Source organism: Bos javanicus, chromosome 11 (genome assembly GCF_032452875.1).
Source record: "Bos javanicus breed banteng chromosome 11, ARS-OSU_banteng_1.0, whole genome shotgun sequence".
Taxonomy (NCBI): domain Eukaryota; kingdom Metazoa; phylum Chordata; class Mammalia; order Artiodactyla; family Bovidae; genus Bos; species Bos javanicus.
The window spans coordinates 9920441-9946607 of NC_083878.1; the positions used below are offsets into that span (position 1 = coordinate 9920441).

The window sequence follows — 26167 nt, forward strand, 5'->3', positions numbered from 1 at the left end:
TGTCTTGTTATCATTGTCTTCTTCTCATTCTCTTTCTTCTTTTCTTTCTCTATCTCTCCCTCCCTCCCAGTAGGTCTTGCCCTTCTGTGACTAGACCTTTATCATGTCCTTTCTCTGCCCCATTCCACCCTGATACCAACATAAATCCCAAACTTCTCATTTGAAAATGAGGGTTTTTCTTTCACCAAGGCTATGATTAGTTGTCCATCATGCTAATCTAAAGACCCCAAAGGCATCTGATCATATATAAGGTCACTGGTGTGCTAATTGTCTCTCAATATATAGGCGTGTCATTATGCAGCACACCTTAAACTTATACTTTATTGGGAGCTAACTCTTAATAAAATTGGGAGAAAAAAACGAAGATTTTTGGGTGACATAACAGAGAAGAAGAAAAGAAAACCTCTCCCTAAGACCCACAGAAAATTCTCATGCCAATTTAAGGACCCGACAAGGCAAGACTTCAGAGTGGACTCAAAAGAATGCAAAGGGCCTCCAGACCCCAAGCCCCTGCATCTCCCTCTGCTGCCCCTACTCACCCCTCTCCTCTGGATGGCCTTCCGGATCAGAGTAACCACATCTTTCCCTTCCACACCACTGGACTTGAACCCCTTGGTCCACGAGACCAGGAAACTCTGGAAAAGGACCAAGAAATATTGATTTCCCACAAAACTCAGTCTGTACTCCTCATCATTAGGAGACCTCTGCCATGGGGCTAAACTAAACTAAAGTCCTGACTGAATTTATACAGGTCTTCCTTATTAGCCTGTGAAGGAGAAACTATGTTACAGACCAAGTAAGGAGGTTAAATGAATGATTTACTGTCCCCAAGAAGCAGGCTGTAGAACTGCCAAAATAAGATTCTTGTATCCTAACATTGTAAACTTTCAAGGATGTTTATCATGACACTTTAGAACAAAGGAGTCCCTGACTAATTTCTCACTCCTGTTTCCCTAAGAGGGATATGGATAATGTGCAATGTATGTCAGCCTGCTTTTAGTCATCTGAGGGGACAGTGATTAAGACTCCCCACTTATCCAATACCTCTTTACCATCCCTCTCACATACACCTACACACACTCTCCTAGAAGGACAGATTTCCCAATACTCAAACATTGTCCATGCAATCCATCAGAGCAAGCTCCATCACCATAGTAGCAAGTGGCTCAGAGTTCTTTCCAGTCCCCCCAGTCCAAAGAATGAAGCAACAAAAATGTCTGAAGGATTCATCTTACCTCGTCTAGTTTTGTTTGGAGGCAGGGGAACGAGAAGGTAAAACCCAAAGGGAGCTTCTTATCTTTGATTTGTAGCTTATCCATGAAGTTGGCCAGGCATTCAGCAATGTGATCAAACAGCTAAGGGCACACAACACAGGAAGATGAGCAGGGAGGCAGAAAGGCATAGAGATTAAGAGCATGGACTTTGGGCTCAGAAAGGAACTAGGCTGGCTGAGTACATGCAAGATATGTATCCCTTCTGAAGTTTTAGTTTGTTCATCTATAAAATAGGGGTGATAACTGGACCTGCTCACAAGTTACCAAAAGGATTAAATAAGTCAACACATATAAGGACTTAACACTAGTTAGTGATTATTAAATTCTGTCTTCCACTTAGACCATTTATCAAAACCACAATGGGGTTATCAAAATAACCACATTAGGCAGGGAAAAATCACAGCCAAAGCTAATCAGAAAGTCATCGCAAGCCCTAGGAACAGAGTACCCTTTAGTGGCTCTGTCAGAATCTCCCTTGACAAGGAGGCACAGCTGATTATCTTACCAGAAAGGGCAACCCATCTGACTGCGAACAAGTATTTTAGCAATCCAGTCTCTTGTGACTGGGGGAGGGGATGAGAGATTCTCTGTTGGCATTCTATAAATGAACTTAACAAAAGTAACTTTTAGATCTTTCCTCCATTCTAAAAACCAGTCTTCTGAGGGCAATTCCAAGAAGTTATCTTTGTTTTCTAACTTCAATATGAGAACCTAAGTGAGTTCACAAAGAGCACTGGAAAAGAAACAGGGTTTGTGGATGGGCAGCCTCACTCACAATATAACTATTGTAAGCAGGATCTGAAGCTCCCAAGAAAACTTGTAAGCCTAAGAAATCATCCACTTTCAATTTGTCCCAAAGCCCATAGCCCCTTGGCTTCCTTTTTCCCCATTCAAAATCCTCAAAGAGAAATTGGTGACCCCTTCGACACAGAGGCTGAGGCTAGGAATGTTTTGGTGCAAAAAGTAAGCAAAGGTCCAAAAGACTGAGCAGATTCAAAGAGCCAGGTTGACCAGATGGCAAAATCTAAAAGCCAAGAGAGGTGAAAGGAGATGTTTCTTTTCTTTTCTGGGCAGAAGTAAGGAAGATTCCACTAGTCCACAGACTCCCAAAGTGTAGTCCACAGCATCATCATCATGTCCAAACTTAAACCTCCTGAATCAGAAGGTGGTGGTAGAGCCTTCGAAGTAATCCTGAAGCAGTGGTTTGAGAACCACTGCACTAAACCACCAAAAGTATTTGCATTTACAAAGGGACTGAGAGGCTTGGGGTGACAGGGTAGGATAAGAGGTGCACTGGCCCCCCAGATGTCTGGGGTATGCTCAGTCAGTGGGAAGAATCTAGGAAGACAAGGCCAGCCCCTTCTAGAAGGGGACTGGCTCTAACTGAACTTCCCAGTGGATCCTGTCTCTGTCTGGTCATGTGTAAAACTAACCTCAGGTAATGCTGAAACACTCAATTTCCAAGCCAAAACTTTCTCAAGAGTACATGCTGGGTAATAACAGGGCTCTCTCACTAAGAGGATCCCCAGTGCCTAAATGCCAACTCCTTTGAGCAGAGATCAAGGATTTTAATGTGGAAAGAGGGTTTCTGGATAGATATTCAGCAACTTCTGTTCTGTTGGCAAGTTGATCAGTGACACAATTTACAATAGGGTTAAACAAATTCCCAGAACCTTCTTCCTGGTACTCTAATCAAAATTATCTTTAGTACAATAGTGTGATCCAAAAAAAGGAAGTTACAGAAGCTGTGCAAAGAGATAAGGCCAATCATCAGAGATAGGGGGAGGGTTTGAAGAAAGAGAAATGGTTTCCCCTCTCCCAGCCCTGATCATTGCTCTTTCCAATTGCACTACCAACAGGGGTAGGCAGGAAAAAAAAAAGAGAGAGAGGCAGTGAAGAGGCATTAGATAATGTGTTACCCAATACAGTAGCCACTAGCCATCTGTAGCTATTTCAATTAATTAGAATTTTTAAAAAGTCACTTCCTCAATCACACTAGTCATATGCAAGGCCTCAATACTGCAAGTAGCTAGTGGCTGCCTCACAGTACAGGGCAGATACTGAACAGTTCTACCACTCTGAAAGTTCTATGGGACAGTGTTGGGTTAGAAGAACCTGCAGCTCTTTAAAAGAGGGGAGGAGGAGACCATCTGCTTCCTTTAAAGGAAGACTGTCTCCTTTTCTGTTAGCTGATGATCTAAGGATAAGATATGGGAGAAAGAGCTAACACTTTCCTACCATAAAAAGGCTCAAAGGGCATTATTTTATGATGGGAAAAAGGCTTCCTTTCCATTACTGATCTGAGACTCTGCTCACTCCCCTTCTCACAGGAAACACTACAAAATCTAAACTGGCTGCTATTACCATTTGTAATTCACTGTTCCCAAGTGGAAGTTCATGGGCCACGAGACAAACTTTGTCCAGGACTCATACTACCCGGGTTCACAAATCTTCAAAAACCTTTGCAAGTTTTGAGTATGGTGATTTGGTCATGGTTTTAACTAAATTTTATTTGTTTTCCTATAATTAAAGGTTGATAGATAATATTTTAAAAAGAAAGAAAGAAAAAGGAAAAGATACGGGAAAAAGCATCAATAATTCTACCACTAAAATAGCCACTATGACTCTCCTTCCAATCTTTTTACCAAGTGTTTTCTGCAGTTTTTTTGTATATAAATTTGTTTATTTTAATTGGAGGCTAATTGCTTTACAATATTGTAGTGGTTTTGCCATACATTGACATGAATCTGCCACAGGTGTACACGTGTTCCCCATCCTGAACTCCCCTCCCACCTGCCTCCCCATCCCATCCCTCTGGGTCATCCCAGTTTTCTGCAGTTTTTACGATGATAGCATTCTTTCCCTTCCTTGGGATGAAATGAGCACCTGTATTTTCTAGTTTTCTTTGTTTCATTTTTATATAGCATTTTTTTAATTTACTGGAAGCCTTTGTATTGCAATCGAGTCATAATTTCTTTCAGATGGCTTTCATAGATTTGCTGGACTAACACATTTTGTTTCTGTATTTTGGAGCCAGGTGACAACTTCAGTGGAGCTCAGATCTTACAGTCCCAGAGACTGTAGCCCAGCCCCAGCATTAAAACAAGGAAAGCAGGTTTTTCCTCAGGGCCGTCTCCAAGGACACACAAAGGGTCTAAAACTCTCTCCCCTACATGTCCTAATCATGGTCCGAAATTCCCTTCCCAGGAGGTGGTCTGCTGTGGCGGGAAGAACAGTGCATTAGAAGGGAGAAGTTCCTACCTCTTCTAAGCTCTAAGGCTCAAGAGGTGACCATGCAAGATGTGCTCCTTACTTAGATATCACCTCCTCCATTCACACTTTTATTGAGTACATATTAGGTATAATAAACACAGCAGGAATAGCCAGCACTCAAGAGTGATCCCTATAGCTGTGCAAGTATCCAGGAATGTTTTAGGTGATTCCTCTCCATGAACTGAGAGCAGCTCGAGTAGGAGCAGAAAGAGCATCCTGAGGAAGCTTGTGCAAAGCAGGTGAAAGGGTCACCATTGTCCTTGGATACCGAAGAACAGAGAACAATGGCTGGGCCTGTGGCCATCACCCACCCACCCACCAGATACTTCTGCTGTCATGGCAATGAGCGCCCTCTGTAGGAAGGCTCTCCTGGGGGAACTGTTGAGAGGGAGAGCCCCCAAGAGTCAGCACTAGCCCCTCTGGGGAGTGCTTTCTACTTTGGAAGCAGGGGCAGGTAGTAGGGACCCTAGACCACCATACTGCCTAATTCCAGGAAGCACCATTCCCACAGACCACATCACGGGGCCTGAAAAGCGGATGGAGCCTCCTAGGGCCGGACAAACACAGGCTCTGGTTGTTTGGATCTGGCTTTGCGCCTTGCCTCTGGCCCCTCCCTCCTCTGTAATCTAAGGCCAAGTCACTCAATCCTTCAAAGCCCAGTTCCACATCTAAAAGTGGACAGAATAGAAGCACCCAGCCTTAGGGCTAGTGTGAGGACGAAAGGAGGAAATCCACACAAACGTGTGTTACTTCTGGTGGGCCGATGTGTGTGTCTTGGTGGCCCCGCTGGATCTGAAGAACTGAAAGGGTAGACCAGGACTTTGATTCCCAGCAAGGATCCGTGAGCCGGTACACAGTAGGTGCTCAACACACGTTCGGACACTATCATGATGGCAAGTCCATCCTTGCTTGTTCTCTTCTAGCTATCACTGAGACGACTCTTACTTGGATTTCACATTTCTTCTCCATCCACTCTTTCTGTCGTATGTGCTGAGTACAGAACGTGACTTGGGGTCACAGAGATGTGGGGATGACTTAGCATGATTTGGGGCCAGTGTGGAAGTACACAGAGCCCACTGCAGCGCCAGGTAGAAGAGACACCCCAAAGCTGGATTTTTTTCAACAGGCTCCTATCCCTGTGTGTAAAACCTCTTCTGTTTTAGAATGTCAAAAAGAGGGAGAGCAAATAACCAAAAAGGTTAAGAAGCAGGTTCCATTCCATGTTTTGCTATGCTAACAACGGTGAGTCAGAACAATCACTGTGACAGGTGGCAGTGTCAAGCCACAATTATGTCTTCTCCTGACTTGCTATTCAATGACACCACTAATCATAGGTATCCAGGTGTACTGGTCCAGCCTCCTGACATCAGATTCCTCAATCACCAGTGCATGCAAGCAAAGCTCAGATGAGACAGAAAGTCAAAATCCCTCCCACTAAAGCACATCCAGACCCTGGGGTCTCGTGCATATGCTCTCTGGCCACATGCACCTCTCCTGATGGAGGCCCCCACCTAGCCTCCAGGCGTTGAGGGGCATCACCTGGCAAAGAGGGGAGTCAAGGTCTCCTCCCTCCAAGACCACAGAGAAGGAGCATCATCTGCTCCTGTAGGGCCCATCATACCTGGGTGCCACTGCCTCGCATGATGTCCTCGGGGATGGCATAGATCTGGCTCTCCATCTCAACCTTCTGGAGTCCATTGTCTGTTACTCTTACCCAAAGCACACGGAAGTTGGTCCCTCCAAGGTCCAGAGCCAGGAACTCTCCATGTTCTGCAGAGAGAAGGGCCACTATTAGTTCAGGAGACAAAGCGTAACTGTTTCACAGAGACCAAAACATAAAACCCAAGAATCCTGCCATAAACACTGGACTGGTCATCTCTAGGTGATGAGATGTGGGTGAAAAAAGTGGGTCTTAGTTTTTTCTACACACTTTTATGTATTGCCTCATTCTTTTTCTTAATGCTAAGCACTTGTATATTACTTTTAGGATACACATGAAGAATCAGTTTCCTATCCAATGATGGGGTGCCCACCCCCCTCACAAAAGCTGACTATTTCCCAAGGGCTTTCACCCAAGTCCCCATTGAGCTCACAGGGCCCATCAAGCCCTGCATCAAGAGACCAGGCCTCGGTTTTGTTCTTCATGTCCCCAGGACACCCAATACACTGCTACAAGCTCGTGGCCCCCCTGGGCCTTTGGCCAAATTGTGATCTCTGAACAAAATGTAGTCTTTAAGTTTGTACACAGTGACGGCAAAATGCCTCGGCAGGAATGAGAGTCACACAAGGGAGTGGAATGGAATCCAGCTAACTGTAAGTTAAGAGGCCTCGTAAATAAGTCTAGCAGGTTCCCCCTGCCAGGCTTACTCAAGTGTGAGAGAATGCTGACCTAAGAGTATATGAGACAAGAGTCCGGCCACTCCGACAAGCCACAGGGCGCGGGCGAGAGGGGAGAGAGGGAGACTCCACAGACACAAGTGGGTCAAGAGCTCCAGGTGCCACGGGAAGGCACAGTCCCTCCAGGAAATAAGCAGAGCCGAACAGGAAACATCCAGATTCCAGACGATAATAGGGGCTGCGGGGACACACACCATTGTGCAGTGCAGAATGGAAGTGCTGAAGAGGCGTGGAGGCCCAAGCCGGGGCTGGGGCTCAGGGGGCAGGCCAGGATTGGGACAAGGTGGACTTGTCCCCTGAGCAGTCTCCTCAACCAGGCCTGCTCCACCAGTCTTCCAGTGCCCTGCCACACGCCTTCTGAAAGGATACATGATTATTTCGGGGCGGGGGGGGGGGATTCACTTATTGGCATGTTTGTCAATACTCAGCCCTTCTCCTGATGGGAGACTTGCCACTGAAGTAAGGGAGAATGGATCAAGGGATCTGGGATGCACTCTGACTAAGAGAAACAAGGGGTTATTCTGACCCACATGCTCTCAGCAGCAAGGAGTGTTTGGTCCTGAGAAAGGCCAACCTCTGCCCAGCTCCTTGAGGGCACTCACCAACACAGTCCCTATCATCCAGAGGGGCAGCCTGAAGTGGACATCATGCCCCCGAGATTACATGGGCCTTACCTCCACACAACCCTGGTTTGCTGGTAACAATACATAAGAGAGACTGGCTCTGGCTCCCACATTACCCACACCAGAACTCCAGCCAATCTGGGGACATGGCAGATTCCTGAGTCTCTGAGCTTCAGCTGCCTCATCTCCAGAGCAGGAGCTTCCTACCTGATGCGGCTAAGGTGAGGGGAAAACCAAGTAAGATGCCTCAAGTACCCAGCACAATACCAAGAACTCAGAACACACTCAATAAGGACTAGAAACCTTCCATCCAGGCTCTTGGCAAACACAGCCTGACACTCACACTTGAGTCCCCCAGGCCCAGCGTCAGGGCTGCTTCTCAGACTGAAAAAAAGTAAAAGAAACATCCTGAGGCAAGACTGAAGAAATTTGTCTAAGAAAAGCCACCAGGATCTTTGCCAGAGACTTCAGCACTCCTCCTCAGGAAGTACTAATTTTCTGTCCCTTCCATTGCATCTAGCGGTCCCCCAGCCCTTTAGCCACCATTGCTAGATAGCTAGGGCAACCTCAACCCCATCTAGAGAGACTGCTCCCCTTGTGGCCATGGGTGACTTTTCCAGGCATACCAGTTCTGAGCCTCCCCTGGCAGTGGGACATCAGCCAGTTTGTAGGGAAAACTATGTGAGGCTCTCATGGGGGATGAAAAGGAAAATCAAAGATGAATCGCCTGCCTCAGCATTCTGCAGCCCAGGATACGTGAATCTGCTGAATCGGCGACCGCGGGGGATTGAGGCAGCCGAGGCTGCCCCTGGTTGGTCACGATTCAAGGCTAGCCCAGCTGGATTCACTGGAGGGGATAGCTCCATCAAGAATGGTGGTTTTGCAGTATTTGCTGATGGACTGTAGGGAAATCACAAATAATAAAGTACTGCTGATAAATCCATTCCCAAGAAGGAATGTCATTCTTTTCAGACTCCGCCAGTTCAGACATTCCTCTTCATCTCTGCTGCCTGATGCCCCTCCACAAACACTCATAATCACAACTAACACAGCCAAAGACTTTAGTCCTTCCAGAGTCCAATATCTCTGAGACAGGCCCAGCATCATGACGCCTGGAGCTAAATTGTAAGGTGACCCCTTGAGACACTGAATGGACCCCTTCCCTAGTGCCCACCTCCCCACCATGCATGAGCTGCTCACACAGAGCAGCAGCAGGCTCCGTTTTGAATTCCAGCTCAGCTGCTTCAGTACCTGTATGGACGCTCTGAGCGTGTCACCTCGCCTGCAGAACAGGGCTCATAATGCTGACTTTCCCAGGGCTCATGAGCTTACACAAAATACAGAACACATTGTAACTGAGCATACAGGTCCACGGTAAGCCGTCAGTCGGCAGTTACTGCTGTCACTGTCATGGCTTCTTTGATTACGTGGCTCCTCTCTCCTAGTTCTCAGCCCCTCTAATTCTTGCCTACTCCTATCCTATTCCTGGCCCAAGTCCTACCACCACTGTTTACCTTCCAGGACATCCTAGAAGTCCAGAGCAGAGGCTATGTCATTTGGTATGAAAGGGGATGGTATCTGTGGGTCTGGGACAGTCAGACTGGCTGGGCAGGAGCAAGGCTCTGGGGCAGGAGAATCTACAGGAGAAACCTATAGCTGGTTTCTTAAGTACACAGCCACAGGGCATAGGGCCCAGTGAGGCCCAGCAAGATTATTCTGCTGAATGATTATATTTGGTGTATGAGGCAATGGATTAAGAAAACATCTCATATTTCATTTGCTCATTGACGGTTCATTTGTTAAACAAAATATTTAAGAAGATCCTAAGATCAGAGGTAAGATGTATTTTATTGTTAAGCAAGTTGTTATGTCTAGAAAACAATTTTAACATCTGATTTTTTAAAATGTTCAAACAGTACAAAAGTGGGAAAAAGTAAAAAGCAGATATCTCTTTTCTTCTCCACATCCCCAAAGCAACCATTATTAATGTTTCCTGAGTGTCCTTGTGTGTGCTCAGTCATTTCAGTCATGTCTGACTCTTTGAGACTCTATGGACTGGAGCCCACCGGGCTCCTCTGTCCGTGGGATTTTCCAGGCAAGAACACTGGAGTGGGTTGCCAAGCCCTCCTCCAGGGGATCTTCCCAAGGATTGAACCCGCATCTCTTATGACTCCTGCATTGCAGGTGGATTCTTTACCCACTGAGTCACCTGGGAAGCCCTGAGTGTCCTTAGATATATTCATACTATAAAAACAGGGAAGGCCAGGGACTTCCCTGGTGGTCCAGGAGCTAAGACTTCATGCTCCCAGGGCAGGGGGCCCAGGGTCCATCCTTGGTCAGGGAACTAGATCCCACTTGTTGCAGCTAAAGATCCCACAGGCCACAACTGAAAGATCCCATGTGCCACAGGTAAGAATCGGCACAGCCAAATAAATAAATACTAAAAATAACAACAACAACAAAAAACCAAACAGGGTTTCCCTGATGGCTCAGTGGGAAAGAATCTGACCACCAATGCAGCAGACACAGGTTTGATCCCTGGTCCGGGAAGATCCCACATGCCACGGAGCAACCAAGGGCCTGCGCCACAACCACGGAGCCTGTGCTCTCAAGCCTGGGAGCCACAACTACCGAGCCCATGTGTTGCAATCGCTGAAGCCTGTGCGCCCTAGAGCCGGGGCTCCGAAACAAGAGAAGCCCCCACACCCCAGCTAGAGAGTAACCCCCGCTCGCCACAACAAATGAAAAGCTCTCACAGCAATAAGACCCAGCACAGGCAAAAAGAAAGAAAGAAAATTATTAAAAAAAAAAAAAAAAAAAAAAACAGAGAAGACTGTTAGCTGACACATTCTGTGAAAAGGATTTGAATTGCTGGTTCTAAGGATTTATGTCTTTTAACTACCAAGTGTGTTAGTCACTCAGTCGTGTCCCACTCTTTGTGACCCCATGGACAGTAGCCCATCAGGCTCTTCTGTCCGTGGGATTTCCCAGGCAAGAATAATAGCATGGGTAGCTATTTCCTTCTCCAGAGGATCTTCCCAACCCAGGGATCGAACCTGGGTCTCCTGAATTGCAGGCAGATTCTTTACCATCTGAGCCACCAGGAAAACCAAAGATATCACCGAATTATCTTCCTAAAAATTCTTTCCAGATAAACCAACAAATGGGTTTCACTGTCACCAGTGTGTCTATGTCACGTACAATTAATCACTTCTTTCCTTTGTGTAGGTTAGACATTTTGAATTACCAACTGGCAGTGTAAATTCTTTTTTCTATGAATTTTCTACTCACATGTCTTGCCTTTTAAACATATATCCTTTATTAATAACTTAAAAGAGCTCTTTGTATATTAAAAAGGATAGTTTCATTGGTTGTATATCTGCAATTTTTTTTCCAGTTGGATATTTGCATTCACTCTCCTTTATAAATCTCTCTCTCCAGTTACTTCTAAATGGTGTCACCACCACTACAAAAAATCAAAGAAGCAAGGTTTTACTATAGGTTTATTTGAAAGATCAAATTCATCTTATACTTTCTTATGTGACTTTTTTGAAAAACTGAAGCCCAGAACCTTGCCTTCACCTCTGGTCTCCAGGACACAGCTCAGACTTCCCTACTTGCATCTGAATTATTGTGGTAATAAAACAATGAAAAGACAGAGGCAGGTGTGGAGGAGATTCAGTTAATTTAAAGCCCAATATGTAGATATTTTTAATAGAAGAGAAATTTGTTAAATGATGTTTACAAACATAATCTCATTAATCATCTGCTGCTGCTGCTAAGTCGCTTCAGTCGTATCCGAGTCTGTGCGACCCCATGGACGGCAGCCCACCAGGCTTCCCCGGCCCTGGGATTCTCTAGGCAAGAACACCGGAGTGGGTTGCCATTTCCTTCTCCAATGCATGAAAGTGAAAAGTGAAAGTGAAGTCGCTCAGTTGTGTCCAACTCTTAGCGACCCCATGGACTGCAGCCCATCAGGTTCCTCGGTCTATGGGATTTTCCAGGCAAGAGTACTGGAGTGGGGTGCCATTGCCTTCTCTGCATTAATCATCAATGACCCCCATTTCCAGATAAGAAAGCCAAGGCTCAAGTCAAGAAAAACTAAAACCAAAATTTAAATTCAGGTCTAGTTTTCCAGCAAAGTTTTCTATTGTAGTGAGCAAGGAGGCTGCTCATGAGAAAATTATAAATTCTCAAATAAGGAATTATTCATTTCTGGGGCTCCCCTGGCAGTCCAGTAGTTAGGGCTCTGAGTTTTTGCTGCTGAGGGCCTGGGTTCAGTCCCTGGTTGGAGAACTAAGATCCCACCAGCTTTGTGGCACGGCCAAAAAAGCAGGGGGTGGGAAGGTGTGGGAGGGTGGGATTCTTCATTATCAATGCCAAAAGCATAAAACCCAGAGGTTGCCACACGCTCTAAGCTGGCCTGGGTGGCAAAGGAAGTGAGAGTGTGGCTCAGAAGTTGAGTCACTTGGTTAAGATCGTTCAGGGGTAAAGGCATGCTGGATTTGACCCCAAGTTCATCTGACCCCAACACCTACGGTCCCTACGCACCTCACCCATATTTCTCATGGCGTTGCTTCCTTGAAGCTGAGGATTACCTGACGCAGAGTCTAGGATGGAAGCAATAAGCCATAAAGTGTTGAAAAAGAAAGCAAAAACACCCTTATCTCTATCAGTAACTTGCCCCACCCCTCTGGGCCTAATGATTTCAAAACTGAGTGGGAGGTGGCAGACAGACATCCACTGGAGAGGTGACACACCCCTGTCCTCACAGGAACCCAGGACCTACTAAAGCTTTCTGAGGCAGGTATTTCCGCTAGCCGCAAATTGGTGCTGTCTCATACCATTACACCAAACGCCTGTTCCCAACTTACTGGACACTCCCCAAGCCCTCTTCGATGAAGGACCTCCTAATTAAGAACATGCCCCTCCAAAAACAGACAAAAGAAGGGGTAACAACCCTCTATCAGAAGCAAATAACTCACAGTGAAGAGGAACAGGCCAGGCTTCCCTGCTCCTGAGCCCTGGTCCAGTGGTTAAGAGTCTCTCCTGCAACACAGGGAATGCAGGTTCAATCCCTAGTTAGGGAACTAAGATCCCACATGCCATGACGCAACTAAGCCTGCGCACTCCAGAGCCCGAGCACCGCAGCTGGGGAGCCTGCATGCCACAATTACTGAAGCCCAAGGGCTACAACTAGTGAGTCCATGCGCCACAGTGAAAGGTCCTGCATGACGTAATTGAGACCTGATATGGACAAATCAATAAATTAAAAAAAAAAAAAGGAACTAGCAATAGAGTATTAGGTCCTGCCACCCTCCATCAAACTGCCCAGTGGTTTAAGATTCAAGGTGTTCCCTCCGGCAGAGTTTGTTTGCTGACTCAGTCCCCATCCTGAACTACCACTGTGCCCACTTTCAGTGAGGGTTGGTCACTCAGTTGTGTCTGACTCTTCGTGACCCCACGGACTGTGGCCCACTAGGCTCTTCTGTCCATTGGATTTCCTAGACAAGAATACTGGACTGGGTTACCATTTCCTTCTGGAGGGGCTCTTCCTGACTCAGGGGTCAAACCCAGGTCTCCTGCATTGCAGATGGATTCTTTACCGTCTGAGCCACCAGGGAAGCCGCACTTTCACTGAGGTTCTTATCAAACACCTAAGGTCAGCAAGATAAAGGGATTTCAATTTCTCCTGGGAACTCACCCATCCCAGGGAAAGGCTGAAGAGGACTAAAACGGCATCTGAGTAACTAACAGCCCGAATGTGATACTCACCATCATCTTGGCTGATGGGACATCAGTAATGTGTTTGAGCAGGCCATATCTCCTGCACTGTTCAAGTCACCCACTCCCAGTGTCCACGTAATTTGTGAGGGGTGAGAGCCAGCTGAATTTCCCAACAGTTTATTTTCAATCACTAGGTACTTGCCACTAACTAAAATAGATCACCACCTGCCCCTCCCATAGGGAGCTCAGAGCAGTTTGCCAACCAGTGCATAAAGGGTGACTTGCAAATAGAACAGGTCTGGTTTTGTTCTGAATTTTTAACTAGCAGTATACCCTTTTCTCAAAGGCAACTGTGTTCAAAAGTGGCAATGCCCTGCCTTGTTAAGGCTGAAAACTGGGCCCACCTCCCGACCCTGGGGCTTCCTCTGATGACTAAATGGACTTCTTCAGAACCACAAGCTCCAGAAGCCTTCTTTAAATAAGTAGCTTCGATGCAGCGCTCCCAGAGCTCTGAGGATCCTGGAAGGTGGCATGGTGCTGTGACGGTCTACTCTAAGAATATATGGCATGGACTCCAATTGAGATGACAACTAAAAATCTCCAGGTCTTGGGTACGTAAGCCAGCAAAACTAACTTTGCCAGACAAACGGTTCAAGGCATGTATATGTATTTCCTACATACCTGGAAACACCACAGTCATCACCACATCTGGCGGTCTCTTTTTAAGTTCCAAGATTTCAGATACTCCATTATAGCACACCAGCAGGATACTGAATGCAAAAATGTACAAATAGAGAAACATAAACCTGCTCCAATTAAAGGGGCCTGGAGCACATAACACTTTTTAAGTGCCCCCCAGAACTCCCAAAACACCATCAGGAAGCACCACTCTGGTACTTTTATCCTCAGGAAATGTTGCTTAAGGAACTCAGAGCTGTTATACTAGTTTCATAGATATGAAACCACTCTTCAAAGGATTAAAATATGATTGCTACAATACTGTGTAGGCATTGAGTGTGTAAAGGTTTTCAGGCAGGCCAACCTGGGTTCAAATCCCATTTTAACATTCAGCCATAATATGAGCCATATAATTGGGCAAATTATTAGAAATCCAACATTGGGGTTTCATCATCTGTTAAAAAGGGATAGTCATAATATCCTATCTAGCCAGGACCTCCCCATCTCTCCCTAGGACACAGGGACAAAGACACACAGACACATATAGTTTTCGGTCAAGGATCAATGCAATGAAGGCGTAAAGGTGTTTGGCATATTGCCTGGCACATGTAAATGTTTAATAAACTCCAGTTATATGATTATATGACGATATGGAGGCTTATCAATACAATCTTCATTTTATATTGTAGGTACCATATAAATCCACTTATTAAGCTGCATGTATGAAAGCTATTGATCTATGTCTTCACTACGCAGCTGTTGCTGCAATGCTGAGTAACCAAGATAAGAGCTCCTTACAGGGTTCCATGCCGGCTTCCGTGTACCCTATCACAGCTAGTCTCTCTTTATCACATCATGTGCTTGCATTATGTGACCCCATATCATTGAGTAATCATTTCATCTGCTCAAGCCTTATGTCCCCAGGATAATTTTCACTCTCCAAAGATGGGACACAAGGTAGTTCAGCACACTGCTGCCCCATAGAGGACCAGACTCAGTGGGGACTCTATTAAATGAACTGAATAGCTAGGCCTAAGTTACTAACACAAGAATGAATGCATTGTGCTAGCAGTGTCGGGGGCAGATAAGAACAAATGCAGCACTAGCGATATGCCTGATGGCCCAGGCATTGAAACACAGCTGGCTGGGTTCAAATCCCAATGCTTCAATCTGCTCACTATGCAACTTAGATTAGTTAAGTCTAGTTTCTTCATCATCATCATCACTCCCTGCTCTGGAGGGAATTAAATCTAGCTAGAGGATGGCTTAGACAGTAAAGAATTGGCCTGCCATGAGTTCGATCCCTGGGTCAGGAAGACCCCGTGGAAAAGGGAATGGCTATGCACTCCAGTATTCTTGAAGCTTCCCTGGTGGCTCAGATGGTAAAGAATCTGCCTGCAATGCGGGAGACCCAGGTTTGATCCCTGGGTTGGGAAGATCCCCTAGAGAAGGACTGTATGGACAGAGGAATCTGGCAGGTTACAATCCATGGGTTTGCAAAGATTCATATACAACTGAGCGACTAACACTTTCACTTTTTCAGAGGATAGCTGCTAAGCTGCTGCTAAGTCACCTCCGTCGTGTCCGACTCTGCGACCTCATAGACAGAAGCCCACCAGGCCCCTCCGTCCATGGGGTTTTCCAAGCAAGAGCACTGGAGTGGGTTGCCACTGAGATATACTCAAATAAACAATTCACAATTCAGGTAAGTGGGGAAGTATCAAACGATCAAAACAGCAAAACCTTCATCTTACTCCGCCTTGCTGTTGTTCAGTTGCTAAGTCATGTTTGACTCTGCAACTCCATGGATGGCAGCACCCTAGGCCTCCCTGCCCCCTCTATCTCCCAGAGTTTGCCCAAGTTCATGTCCATTGAGTCAGTGATGCTATCCAACCATCTCATCTACTCTGCCTTAAGACATGCTTGTATCTAAACAAACTTGCCAAGACGACGAGGGCAATAAAGACACACTACAAAGATTGCTCGTTTCTAAGTTGGAATGCTAGGGTAAAAAGAACTTGCTAAAAATGTAAATTATTTAACAAATAATTAATTGGAATGCTGGAATATTTGTAGATTTTTAGTTGGGTTCTACTTGAGCTTCTGATTATAATGGTACAAAGCAAATCCATGTTTATGGTCAATTTTAAAAGCTAATAATTCGATTTGCTTTAGAAACTTCTCTTCAGCAACATGAGCCAATGTACACATGAATCTTACAGCCTTGGAGTCAAGACTACCTATGCTTAAAGTCCAATTCTGTCACTAACTGGACTCAGGTGACTTTGGCAATCTCTTTTAGCCTTAGCTGTCTTATTTTTAAATTGGGAATATCTCTCTTGTAGACTTTGCATGGAGCATAAAGTAGATTGTTTACATAAATAGACATCATGGGTGATCATTAAATGATATCAATTATTCTTGCATTTCCTCTCAAGATGAAACTGCTCCTGAAAGGCATGTAGTAGGTCCCAATCGGGCTGTATTTGGGGCTATAACCTCAATCACATGCACAGCCAAGCTTAGGTTAGGGCTGCCTACTGCGAGCTCAAGATGGTGAGATTCCTGGCAGATACAAATAAACACTTTCTCTATTCAACTCTGCACTGCCGAAAGCAAAACAGGTAGTGGTAGTTACAGACAGTAATTATTGGGGCAAGTGGAACTCTCATACAGCATTGGTGGGAGTATAAAATAGCTTAACCACTTTGGAAACCAAAATTCAAACCATTTTGGTCCAGGAGTTTCTTATGAATTAAACACATCCCAAACCCTATGACCCAGAAATTCCACTCTTAATTGTTTACTCCAGAAAAGGAAGAAAATGGAAACATTTCCACATAGAGGCTTGTGCAACAATATTTATAGTAGCTTTCATCGCCTTAGGGGAAAACTGGAAACAGCCCAGGTGTCCATAGAATTGATGTCATATAGGATCCCAATCACACTAGAGAATCAGCAAGCAAAAAGGAACTACTGATATTCACAACATGGATAAAGCCTGCATTATGATGGGTAAATGAAGCCTTGTGTAGAGTAACTACTGTATGATTGTATATAACGGAAGTTCTAAAACAAGAAAAACTAGTAATACATGTGGATTTAAAACAGGGACTGCTTCTGGGGGTTGGGGACAGGAGCTGCCTGGGAAAGTGCACCAGGGAAGTTCTGGACTGATGGTAATGTTTTCTATCCTGATAGATGTTGTATTAAATAGGTGTATGTATTTGTCAGTTCATCATATGATATTTAAGGTTTGCATCTGGTACGAAATTTTACATCAAAAGATAAAAGAGTAGCATTGACCTCTAGTTAACAATGAGCACGCTGAAGTTTTAGGGTTGAAATGAACTGATTGCTACAATGTACTTTGCAATGCCTCAAGAAAAACAAGCTAGACTGAGAGACAAAAGGATAGAGGAATGTGATAAAACAGATTTGGTTAAAATATAAATGTAGACTCTAGGTAGTCTGTATATGGGTGTTCATTATATTGTTCTTTCAACTTCCTAAAACTGTCTTGCTGCTGCTACTGCTGCTGCTAAGTCGCTTCAGTCGTGTCTGACTCTGTGCGACCCCCCATAGATGGCAGCCCACCAGGCTCCCCCGTCCCTGGGATTCTCCAGGTAAGAACACTGGAGTGGGTTGCCATTTCCTTCTCCAATGCATGAAAGTGAAAAGTGAAAGTGAAGTCACTCAGTCGTGTCCAACTCTTCATGACCCCATGGACTGCAGCCTACCAGGCTCCTCCGTCCATGGGATTTGCCAGGCAAGAGTACTGGAGTGGGGTGCCACTGCCCTCTCCGAAAACTGTCTTAGAGGAAAAAAAAACAAATCACGAGCATTTTTCATATACATACCGTGCTGACACCAAATTCAGTCACCAAGCAAGATATTTTTGTTATTGTTTATTTGCTAAGTTGTGTCCGACTCTTTTGTGACCTCATGGAGTGCAGCGCGACAGGCTTCTTTGTCCATGGGATTTCCCAGGCAAGAATACTGGAGTGTGTTGCCATTTCTTCCATCAGGAGATCTTCCCAACCCAGGAATCAAACCCTCATCTCCTGCATTGGCAGACAGATGCTTTACTACTGAGTCACCAGGGGCAGACTACAATCCACAGGGTTCCAAAAGAGTCAGACACAGCTTAGCAATTAAAACAACAACAAAGAAATCCTTGGATCATTTATAAATATTTCATTTTTATCTGTCCCAACTATGTTTCTTTGTACTGCATGGTCTACACAACCTATGAAGCACAGATATTTTTGAGTCAGCCGCCATGGGGCTCTGGCTGTTGACATTCCCTTCCTTCTCACAGAGAACTCAAACCATAATTTAGAGGTTCTTTTTTCTTGTGTGTAATGGAGGCCTCCATCATAAATGAATGGCCTGAAACTTCCTGAAGTCTCTCCCACATTCTCTTACCAGGTCTCTGATTACCATTAGATAGCTGAGACCTGACTTAAGAAAGCTGGAACTCAGTCCATGCTCCAAAATGCAGGACCATTTGATGGGGATGAACCCTCACACCTGCTCCCTGAGCAACAAAAATCAGTGCCGGGTGTGCACCTTGCTGTTGTGGCTACATATGACTGGGCTTACAACACACTGAGAAAGTTACGTGACTGACTCCCCCTTCATTCTGAGAGCCAACCCTCCGATGCTTCTTCTTTTTACAAATGAGAAAATGGAGGATTGGGGCATAAATGAACTACTCGAAAGCATACAACTTTCACAGTCTTTTAAACCTAGAATTCTAATCTTTGCCCCTTACCACACACTGCGCTGAAACCACCTCTCACCCCTGGCAAGAAATAGCCAATTTTACAAAGGCCTGACCAGGGCAAAACTGGGTGAGGAGCATTTAAGATGGTGGCTTTCACACTGCAAGCTGAAGAAAAATTATTTAAGTCCTGACTACAGACAGTTCTAAAGTAGAGAAGATAATAGATCTGTGTCACATTTAAGAATACACATTAATTCCTGAAACTCGTTTCAGTTGTCTATCAACATTCCTATGCATGAGTTTCTTGCTGTGAGTATGTAGTCCAGAAGAGTTAGACAGCCACTGACTATGTCCCTCTAGATCACAGCTTTAGATCTGAGGTTTAATTTCCCAGATTAGAAAAGTAACACTGGAAAGGGCTGATCAGGGTGCTGAAGAAGGCTAGCCTGGATCAGGCACCACTTGCGCAAGGCCTCTAGCCCTCTGCAGCAGAGAAGCACAGTCACCACCAGCAGTTACAGTGTCTGGATCGCAGCCTTGACCAGCAAGCAGGTGCTCCAGCCAAGCCTCACCAGCTGCGTGACACGTTCGGAGAAAGGCAGCAGCCCTGCACACAGCTCTCCCTCATTTCTTCTCTCAGCACTTTACAAAGAAGAATCTTCATTGTGGCAAGTTTTATTGACTGAAGAGTTAGTGGTCCTCTCTGCCACCTTCCAGAACTCACAGCCCCCAATTAACAAAACATAAAACTCAAAGCCTTGATGTTGACCACGTTCAGTTATATTCCCTCATGCTCCCCTCCCCAGTTCAATTTTCTTTCCCTCCAGAAGCAACCCTAACATTTATCTGGTGCACATTTTCCAGTTTATACCCTAACAATTTTAGGATGTGTGCATGAGCAACATATAGCATTGCTTGGAGGGATTTTTTTTTTAAATTACATTCAACTACTATGAGGTACATGTCCTGCTTTTTTCATTCATTTTTTTTTTTTCAGATGTATCCATATTTATACACTTTTTTTCTGGTAATATGCTGCATAGCATCCCATCACACACAGTCTATAAATGGTTCCCAATACACTGTTATTATAAGCAGCACTGCCCTGAACATTCTTAGACATGTCTCCTTGAGTTCATATGGAAATTTGTTTAAGGTATAGCTGGAAGTAGAATTGCTGAGTTGTCATATACACGTATATGTAGTCACTGCCAACCTCACAGTCCAGGCAAACCCTACCAATAACTTAATACATGTCCTTGAGACTTTACACACCTGTGTGTGTGTGTGTGTGTGTGTATATATATATATATATATATATATATATATATATATATATATGATCTTAACATGAATTTAGATAAAACTGTCTCATGGTTTATGCTGGGTTACAGAGGACTGTTTTCTGCATTAATTGACCAGTGGCCAACTGATGGACATTATGGGTCTTTCCTTCATTACAGTAATTCAAGGAACTTTGCACAGTGACACACTAGTTCCAGGACATATAGAAGAGACTGGAACTGTTGGATCTACCTCTTATTTTTACGAAGGAAAAAAGGCTGAGTCTCAGACAGCTGGGGTGAGGAGCTGACCCACGGACACCTCAGGAAATGAGAAACCATGGGGCTGGGGACCCCATCTCCTACAGTCTGGTCTCCAGTACTCTAGGGGTCACCTGCTCTGCTCAAGTGAATAACCATTCCAATACACAGTTGGGGCTTCCCTTGTGGCTCAGAGTGTAAAGAATCTGCCTATAATGTAGGAGATGCAGGTTCAAACCCTGGGTTGGGAAGATTCCCTGGAGTAGGGAATGGCAACCCACTCCAGTATTCTTGCCTGGAGAATTCCATGGACAGAGGAGCCTGCCAAGTTACAGTCCACTGGGTCACAAAGAGCTGGACATGACTGAGCAACTAACATAATACACAGTGTTCCTTTTACATGTTAGGTGCTGTCTCCATTAGCACGGTAGAATCTGTAACCACACAATATGGCAATGGGTTCAAACTCTAAGAGGCAAGGGGAGATCTCCATGCTCCAATCTCAGGAAAGCAAAAAGAACAGAAAAAGCTGGCCGCATACCTAGTTCTCCCCAATAAGCTTATTCACCTGCCTATAATCCAGGCCAGACATCCACCCCCAACTCCATTTCAAAAAACTTTAACTGAGCACGTGCGGTGTGCTCTGTTGCTGAGTGGACAGGCTCACATGTGCACGTACGCACATAATGGATCAAGTGCAGCAGCCTTGATGCCTAGCCTTTGGCATTTGCGAGTTTGAATCCTGACTCAGCTTCTCATTAGCTGTGTGACCGTAGACGAATTATCTGACCATTCAGGCTCCCAACTCCTCATCTTAAAAAAAAAAAAAAAGTAGGTAAAATTTGTACATATCTTATAAGGTTTTGTGAAAAGTAAATAAATTACTACATTAAGTGCTCAGAAAAAATCCTTTAGCCCATAATATATATTTAGAAAATATTTAGGATACTTGCTTAGTGCTAGTGCCTGAAACAAAGACAAGGTCCCTGGACTAAAAGAGCTAGTAAATTTATCAGAATGTCCAATAAAAACAATAAAAGCGGGTGTGGCTGCCAGTCAGAGTAAGTGGCAGATGGAGTAAACGTGCCATTCCAGAGGGCACACAAGAGACACACGAGAACTGGAGGAGGCTCCTCAACTCAAGGAGCTCTCTGAAAGGCTGAGACACGCTTGCTCAGAACACTCCTGAACAGGGCCACACTCTCAGCGCCGGGACCCAAGGCTTTAGCAGACATGTACTTCTTTTAGGGACTGTAGGAAGGTAAGCCTCAGGGACCCAGACATGATGCAAACACTGAAAGCACGTGGTGCGTGGACAAGCCCTGTCCTGTGCCTTTCCCCACCCCCGGAGCTTCTCCGCAAGTACGGGTCTTCACCAGCCATCGCCTTCCTGGCCTCGTCTCCTCTCGGGTGGCTCAGCCTCTGTACTTCCTAGTTCCTCCACTACCCTGGCAGCTGCCTCCAGGCTCTTTCTCTCACCCTCTACATGCAGGTAGCCATCACACATCCTTCACTCCTCATGGCCCCAGAGATACTTTATCTCTAAAATGGAGGGTTGTCATGAAGATTAAATGAAACAAACTGTGTGGCAAGTTTGTCTGCACAAAGCACTGGCACAACTTAGCTCCATTCCCTTCTCTGAGGATGCTGCCACCCTGGGACAGCTATGCTCCACACCCTGGTATGATCTTTGAATTCTCTCTGGTCTCTGCCCACTACATTCCACCAGGGCCATGCCCCGTGCTCTACTAACCATCCATCACTCCACACGCACACACACTCTACATAAACTGCTGACAATGTGTGTTACCAAGACAGCTCTGCTCACACCTCTCAAAAACTTTCAGCTACTCCCCAGTGCGTATTACTGAAGAAAGACTCAGTGTTTCAGGTATGCATACAAGATTTCTGAATCTAGCCCGAATCCACCTTCCAACTTCAGTCTCCCCATGACGCTTTTCTCCAGTTTAGTTAAATCACTTTTGGGGAGGTGCATCGTGAAATACAGACTGTATCCAAACAAGGGGATAAAACAAAGCTCGACAAGTTCTAATTGCACAATTTTAGAGACTTTCATACCTTAATATGTACCATGTCTCTTTTACATTATCCCAAGTTTATTTGGATTTCTAGTAGTCTTTATTCATGGAGTTCAAGAAACAATCTAGAACAATCTGTACCACAGTGATTCTCCAGCATGCCTGTGGAATGTACCAGTTAGGTGGGCTCAAGAGTGACTGCCATGGTGTATGGCCGTAAGCATCTTAGGCATATTTGCGGTTTATGATCCTCACTGTATGCAGTCTCTGTGAAGGTATAAAGTGAAAGTGAAAGTGAAGTCACTCAGTCGCGTCCGAATCTTTGCAATCCCATGGACCATAACCTACCAGGCTCTTCTGTCCATGGGATTCTCCAGGCAAGAGTACTGGCGTGGGTTGCCATTACTGAGCCATGGATGGAATCAAATGGCCGATAGCAGTTACCCCAGCAGGAATGACAAAGATTTACTTCTCCCTTGACTGCCAGGGCTACCTCCTTTCCCAGTCTTCCCCTCTATCCCATGCCACAAACTTCCATTCAAATCCCTACATGCTTAAATTAGCCAGCGTTGGCTTCTGAGGCTTAAAACCAAAGTACCATCCCTGGTGTACATAGTTCTTTGGGTCCCTGAGCAAAGTCATCCAAATCTCCCCCAGGCAAAGGAGCTTCCAGACCCCTCCCGGTGGGTACAGTACCTGTTCCGTCTGGAGTAGACCTCACAAAAGTAGGCAGCATTTTTACTGAAGCCGTAGGGTGAGTGGTGGCTCCAAGCCCTTTCTCCATCTCCTTGCGAAAACGCTTAGCAATCTCCAGAAGAGTTTCATCAGAAAGACGCATGTGGTAGAGATACTGGTCAACCTGAAAGAAGGGAAAGTGCATAGTGACATATATACTAAATGAATTATGGTATTCATTTATGTCATGGAACATCATTCAGCTTCTCAAAAGGGTAAAATCTATTAGGTACAGAAGGTTATTAAGACCATTGAACCAGAATCTGTGACAGGACTTTGTCTTAAAAAAAAAAAATTAACTAAAAATTCAAATTAGAAAAATGGTCTAATTTTATTTCTGGAGAATGATGAAGACCAGGGGAAAGGCCAGCTAGGGGAGAGGCTCATCTCTTTTCCTCTGCACTCAAGGCCAGTTGCGCCAACCCTATTGCCCCTCAGCCATTGCCTCCTTCCTAGACTAATAAGAGTCTCTGATTCTACTTTTACTTCTGTCATCCATTTTCCATCCCCAGACAGAGTCTATACTATTCCCATGCTTAAAACCTTTCTGTGGTCTCCCATTGGCACCAAATCTGAAACCCTTCCAAGGCCCTACCATACAGCCTGGCCTCGCCCACTGCTCATCTTACCAGGTGCCTCTGCACTCCTTGTGCAGACCAGCCTTGGCTCAGCCCCCCAACACACCAACCGTGCCCTTCCCTGCCTGCAAGACTGTTCACATGGGCCACACAGCACCTCACTCTGCTCTTCATCTACGGATCCCTTACCAATCCTTCAGGTCTCTCTGCACAGAGGCCTTCTCTGACCTTCCTAATAAAACAATCAGGCCTCCCTGTTTTTCCTGTGAACTCAGACTTTTCCCTTCACATCACCAACCTCAATTTGGAAACATATATTAGTGCCCAAATCATAAGCACCAAGGGCAAGAACCATGACTATTTGTTCACGCTTGCATCCCTGAAGCCCAGCACAGCATGTGACATATTGACAGAGGCTTGATACACATGGTAAAGCCAAAGTCCTCCCCCATCCACAGAGGCAGAGGCGGCTCTCCCTAGTCATTTCATTTATCTTGTTTTCAACATAAATTTCTGTGAACTTTTCCCAGATTTAACACTGAGAGAAGGAGAAACAACAGGAGTCCCCTTCAGACAGCCTGCTTCTTGAAGGCTCTCATCTGCTCTGGCTGTGGATATTCCCAGTTTTCTTCTCAGAAAAAGATCTGATAGAAATCCATCCAAGGAGGCACTCAAGTTTCCACAATATCCCTGTTCGCAGCAGCAATGTCCAGGCCAGGTGGGGTTGCTGGCCATGGAGATGGGGGTAGAATCAGGACCCTTGGGCCAGGCTACAGCTGTGCCCTCAAGGTATGAGGGCGGTGGGCCTGGTCCTCCTAGCCTCATCAGCAAACTGGGGGGTGAAGAGACCCTGTTCTTTCCAGCTCCCAAACTTCAGGATTCCCAAAGGAATCCTGACTGGCTTGGTTGGGCTGATGACCACCATCACTGTTACTCCTGTGGGAATCACAAGTAAACGCCCACCTATCCTTTGGGCACCCCACTCCAGTACTCTTGCCTGGAAAATCCCATGGACGGAGGAGACTGGAAGGCTGCAGTCCATGGGGTCGCTGAGGGTCGAACACAACTGAGTGACTTCACTTTCACTTTTCACTTTCATGCACTGGAAAAGGAAATGGCAACCCACTCCAGTGTTCTTGCCTGGAGAATCCCAGGGACGGGGGAGCCTGGTGGGCTGCTGTCTATGGGGGGTCGCACAGAGTCGGACACGACTGAAGCGACTTAGCAGCAGTAGCAGCAGCAGTCCTCTGCCCAACTCTGACCAAGAAGCATAAACATTTATAATGAGCTTTCCCTGACAAATGTGCTCATTAGTATTAACAGACTGTTCTATTTTCCAGCACTTTTTTTGTCAGATCTTCTTAGAACCAAACTTTTTTGGTTCTAAGTTAAAACCAAAGGTTTTAAACAAATTTTGAAGCTTGAGATTCCCAGAGGAACAGCAAAAGTTGTTTAATACTTTAAGGAAAGAACAGACCCATTGCCCTCTTTTGGGCTGGGGGGTGGGGAGAATTAGAGAGCGAGAGAGACAGTCCTCTTACTCACAGGTTCTCTCTTGCAGCCACATCCTAACTCCCTGTGGGGTTTGGGGTCCATCCCTCTCTCCTGAGGAATTATGAGATTGGCCCTTCTCAGATCATTTCAAGCATCCTGATCACTACTCATCTTTCATCATTCTTCTAAAATACCACAAGTTGAAAGATCAGAGACTGGATAAAATGCTGAAAGAAGCTGTAAGCAAGACAAAGAAGAGACTGTGGTTAATCAGCCCACCCGTCTTCATAACTGCATGTGGTTAAAATAGAACAAAATTGACAGACACAATCCTCACGTGGGATGGAAAAGGACAAAGCAGGGCTAGAGTGGTGAAAGCCCCTCAGCCACTTTTCCACTCCCTCCCCAGCCAGCAGAGGGACTAGGCTTGTCATAGTTTGAAATTTGCAGAAATGAGGATATCCCCAAGTTCCCTTGCTGCCAGCATTTATTAGAGAGCTACCGTAGACATCTAACTCCTTTGGTCGAAATCAGAAAGACTTCAATCATCCACTCTATTTCCTAATTTCAGGTTCATGGCACCTCAGGTTCATGGCAAACCCCCTGTTTGCCTTAGCCTCCCAGGTCTGTGGGGCACTAGCTCCCTTCCCTGAGCAGGGTCACTGATCTGGGCTTCCTACAATACTGGGGAGCCAGGGTGTTCCTGAGGAGGTTGGCCTCCCCTACAACACATGAGGCTCCCAGGAGGAAAAAGCATTTGGTCTCAGACAAGTCCTCTCTCTCCCTATTGGCTCAGTGGGAGACAAAACGCAGGAGACTCTGGGCCCAGAGCAACTATAATCACCATAGAGGCCTCCTGCTTCAGACTCAGTGATGCCTGGCTTGGCCGAGGAACAAATTAGGGCTTAATGCATCTCAGTGCTAACGTACAAGTCCCAGCCACCAGACCAAACAAAGGCTAAAGCCAAGCCACATCCAAGTACAGCCTCATAGGCAATAGTAATAACAGCAAACCCTTCAGCAAAACCTGTTCTCAAGGTCTTATACCCATTAACTCATTGAATCCTCCTAACAAC

General features: G+C 45.5%; 1 protein-coding gene across 1 annotated transcript in view; it reads right to left on the reverse strand.

The window, feature by feature from the left end:
- Positions 1-26167, reverse strand: part of HK2 (hexokinase 2) — a 69295-nt gene that overhangs the window by 21861 nt on the left and 21267 nt on the right. Inside the window, exons 2-5 of the mRNA XM_061431819.1 lie at positions 22981-23143; positions 6169-6317; positions 1236-1355; positions 540-635 (exon numbers count right to left, since the gene is read on the reverse strand). Coding sequence (XP_061287803.1) covers positions 540-635; positions 1236-1355; positions 6169-6317; positions 22981-23143 — 528 coding nt within the window. The remainder of the gene's footprint in view (positions 1-539; positions 636-1235; positions 1356-6168; positions 6318-22980; positions 23144-26167) is intronic.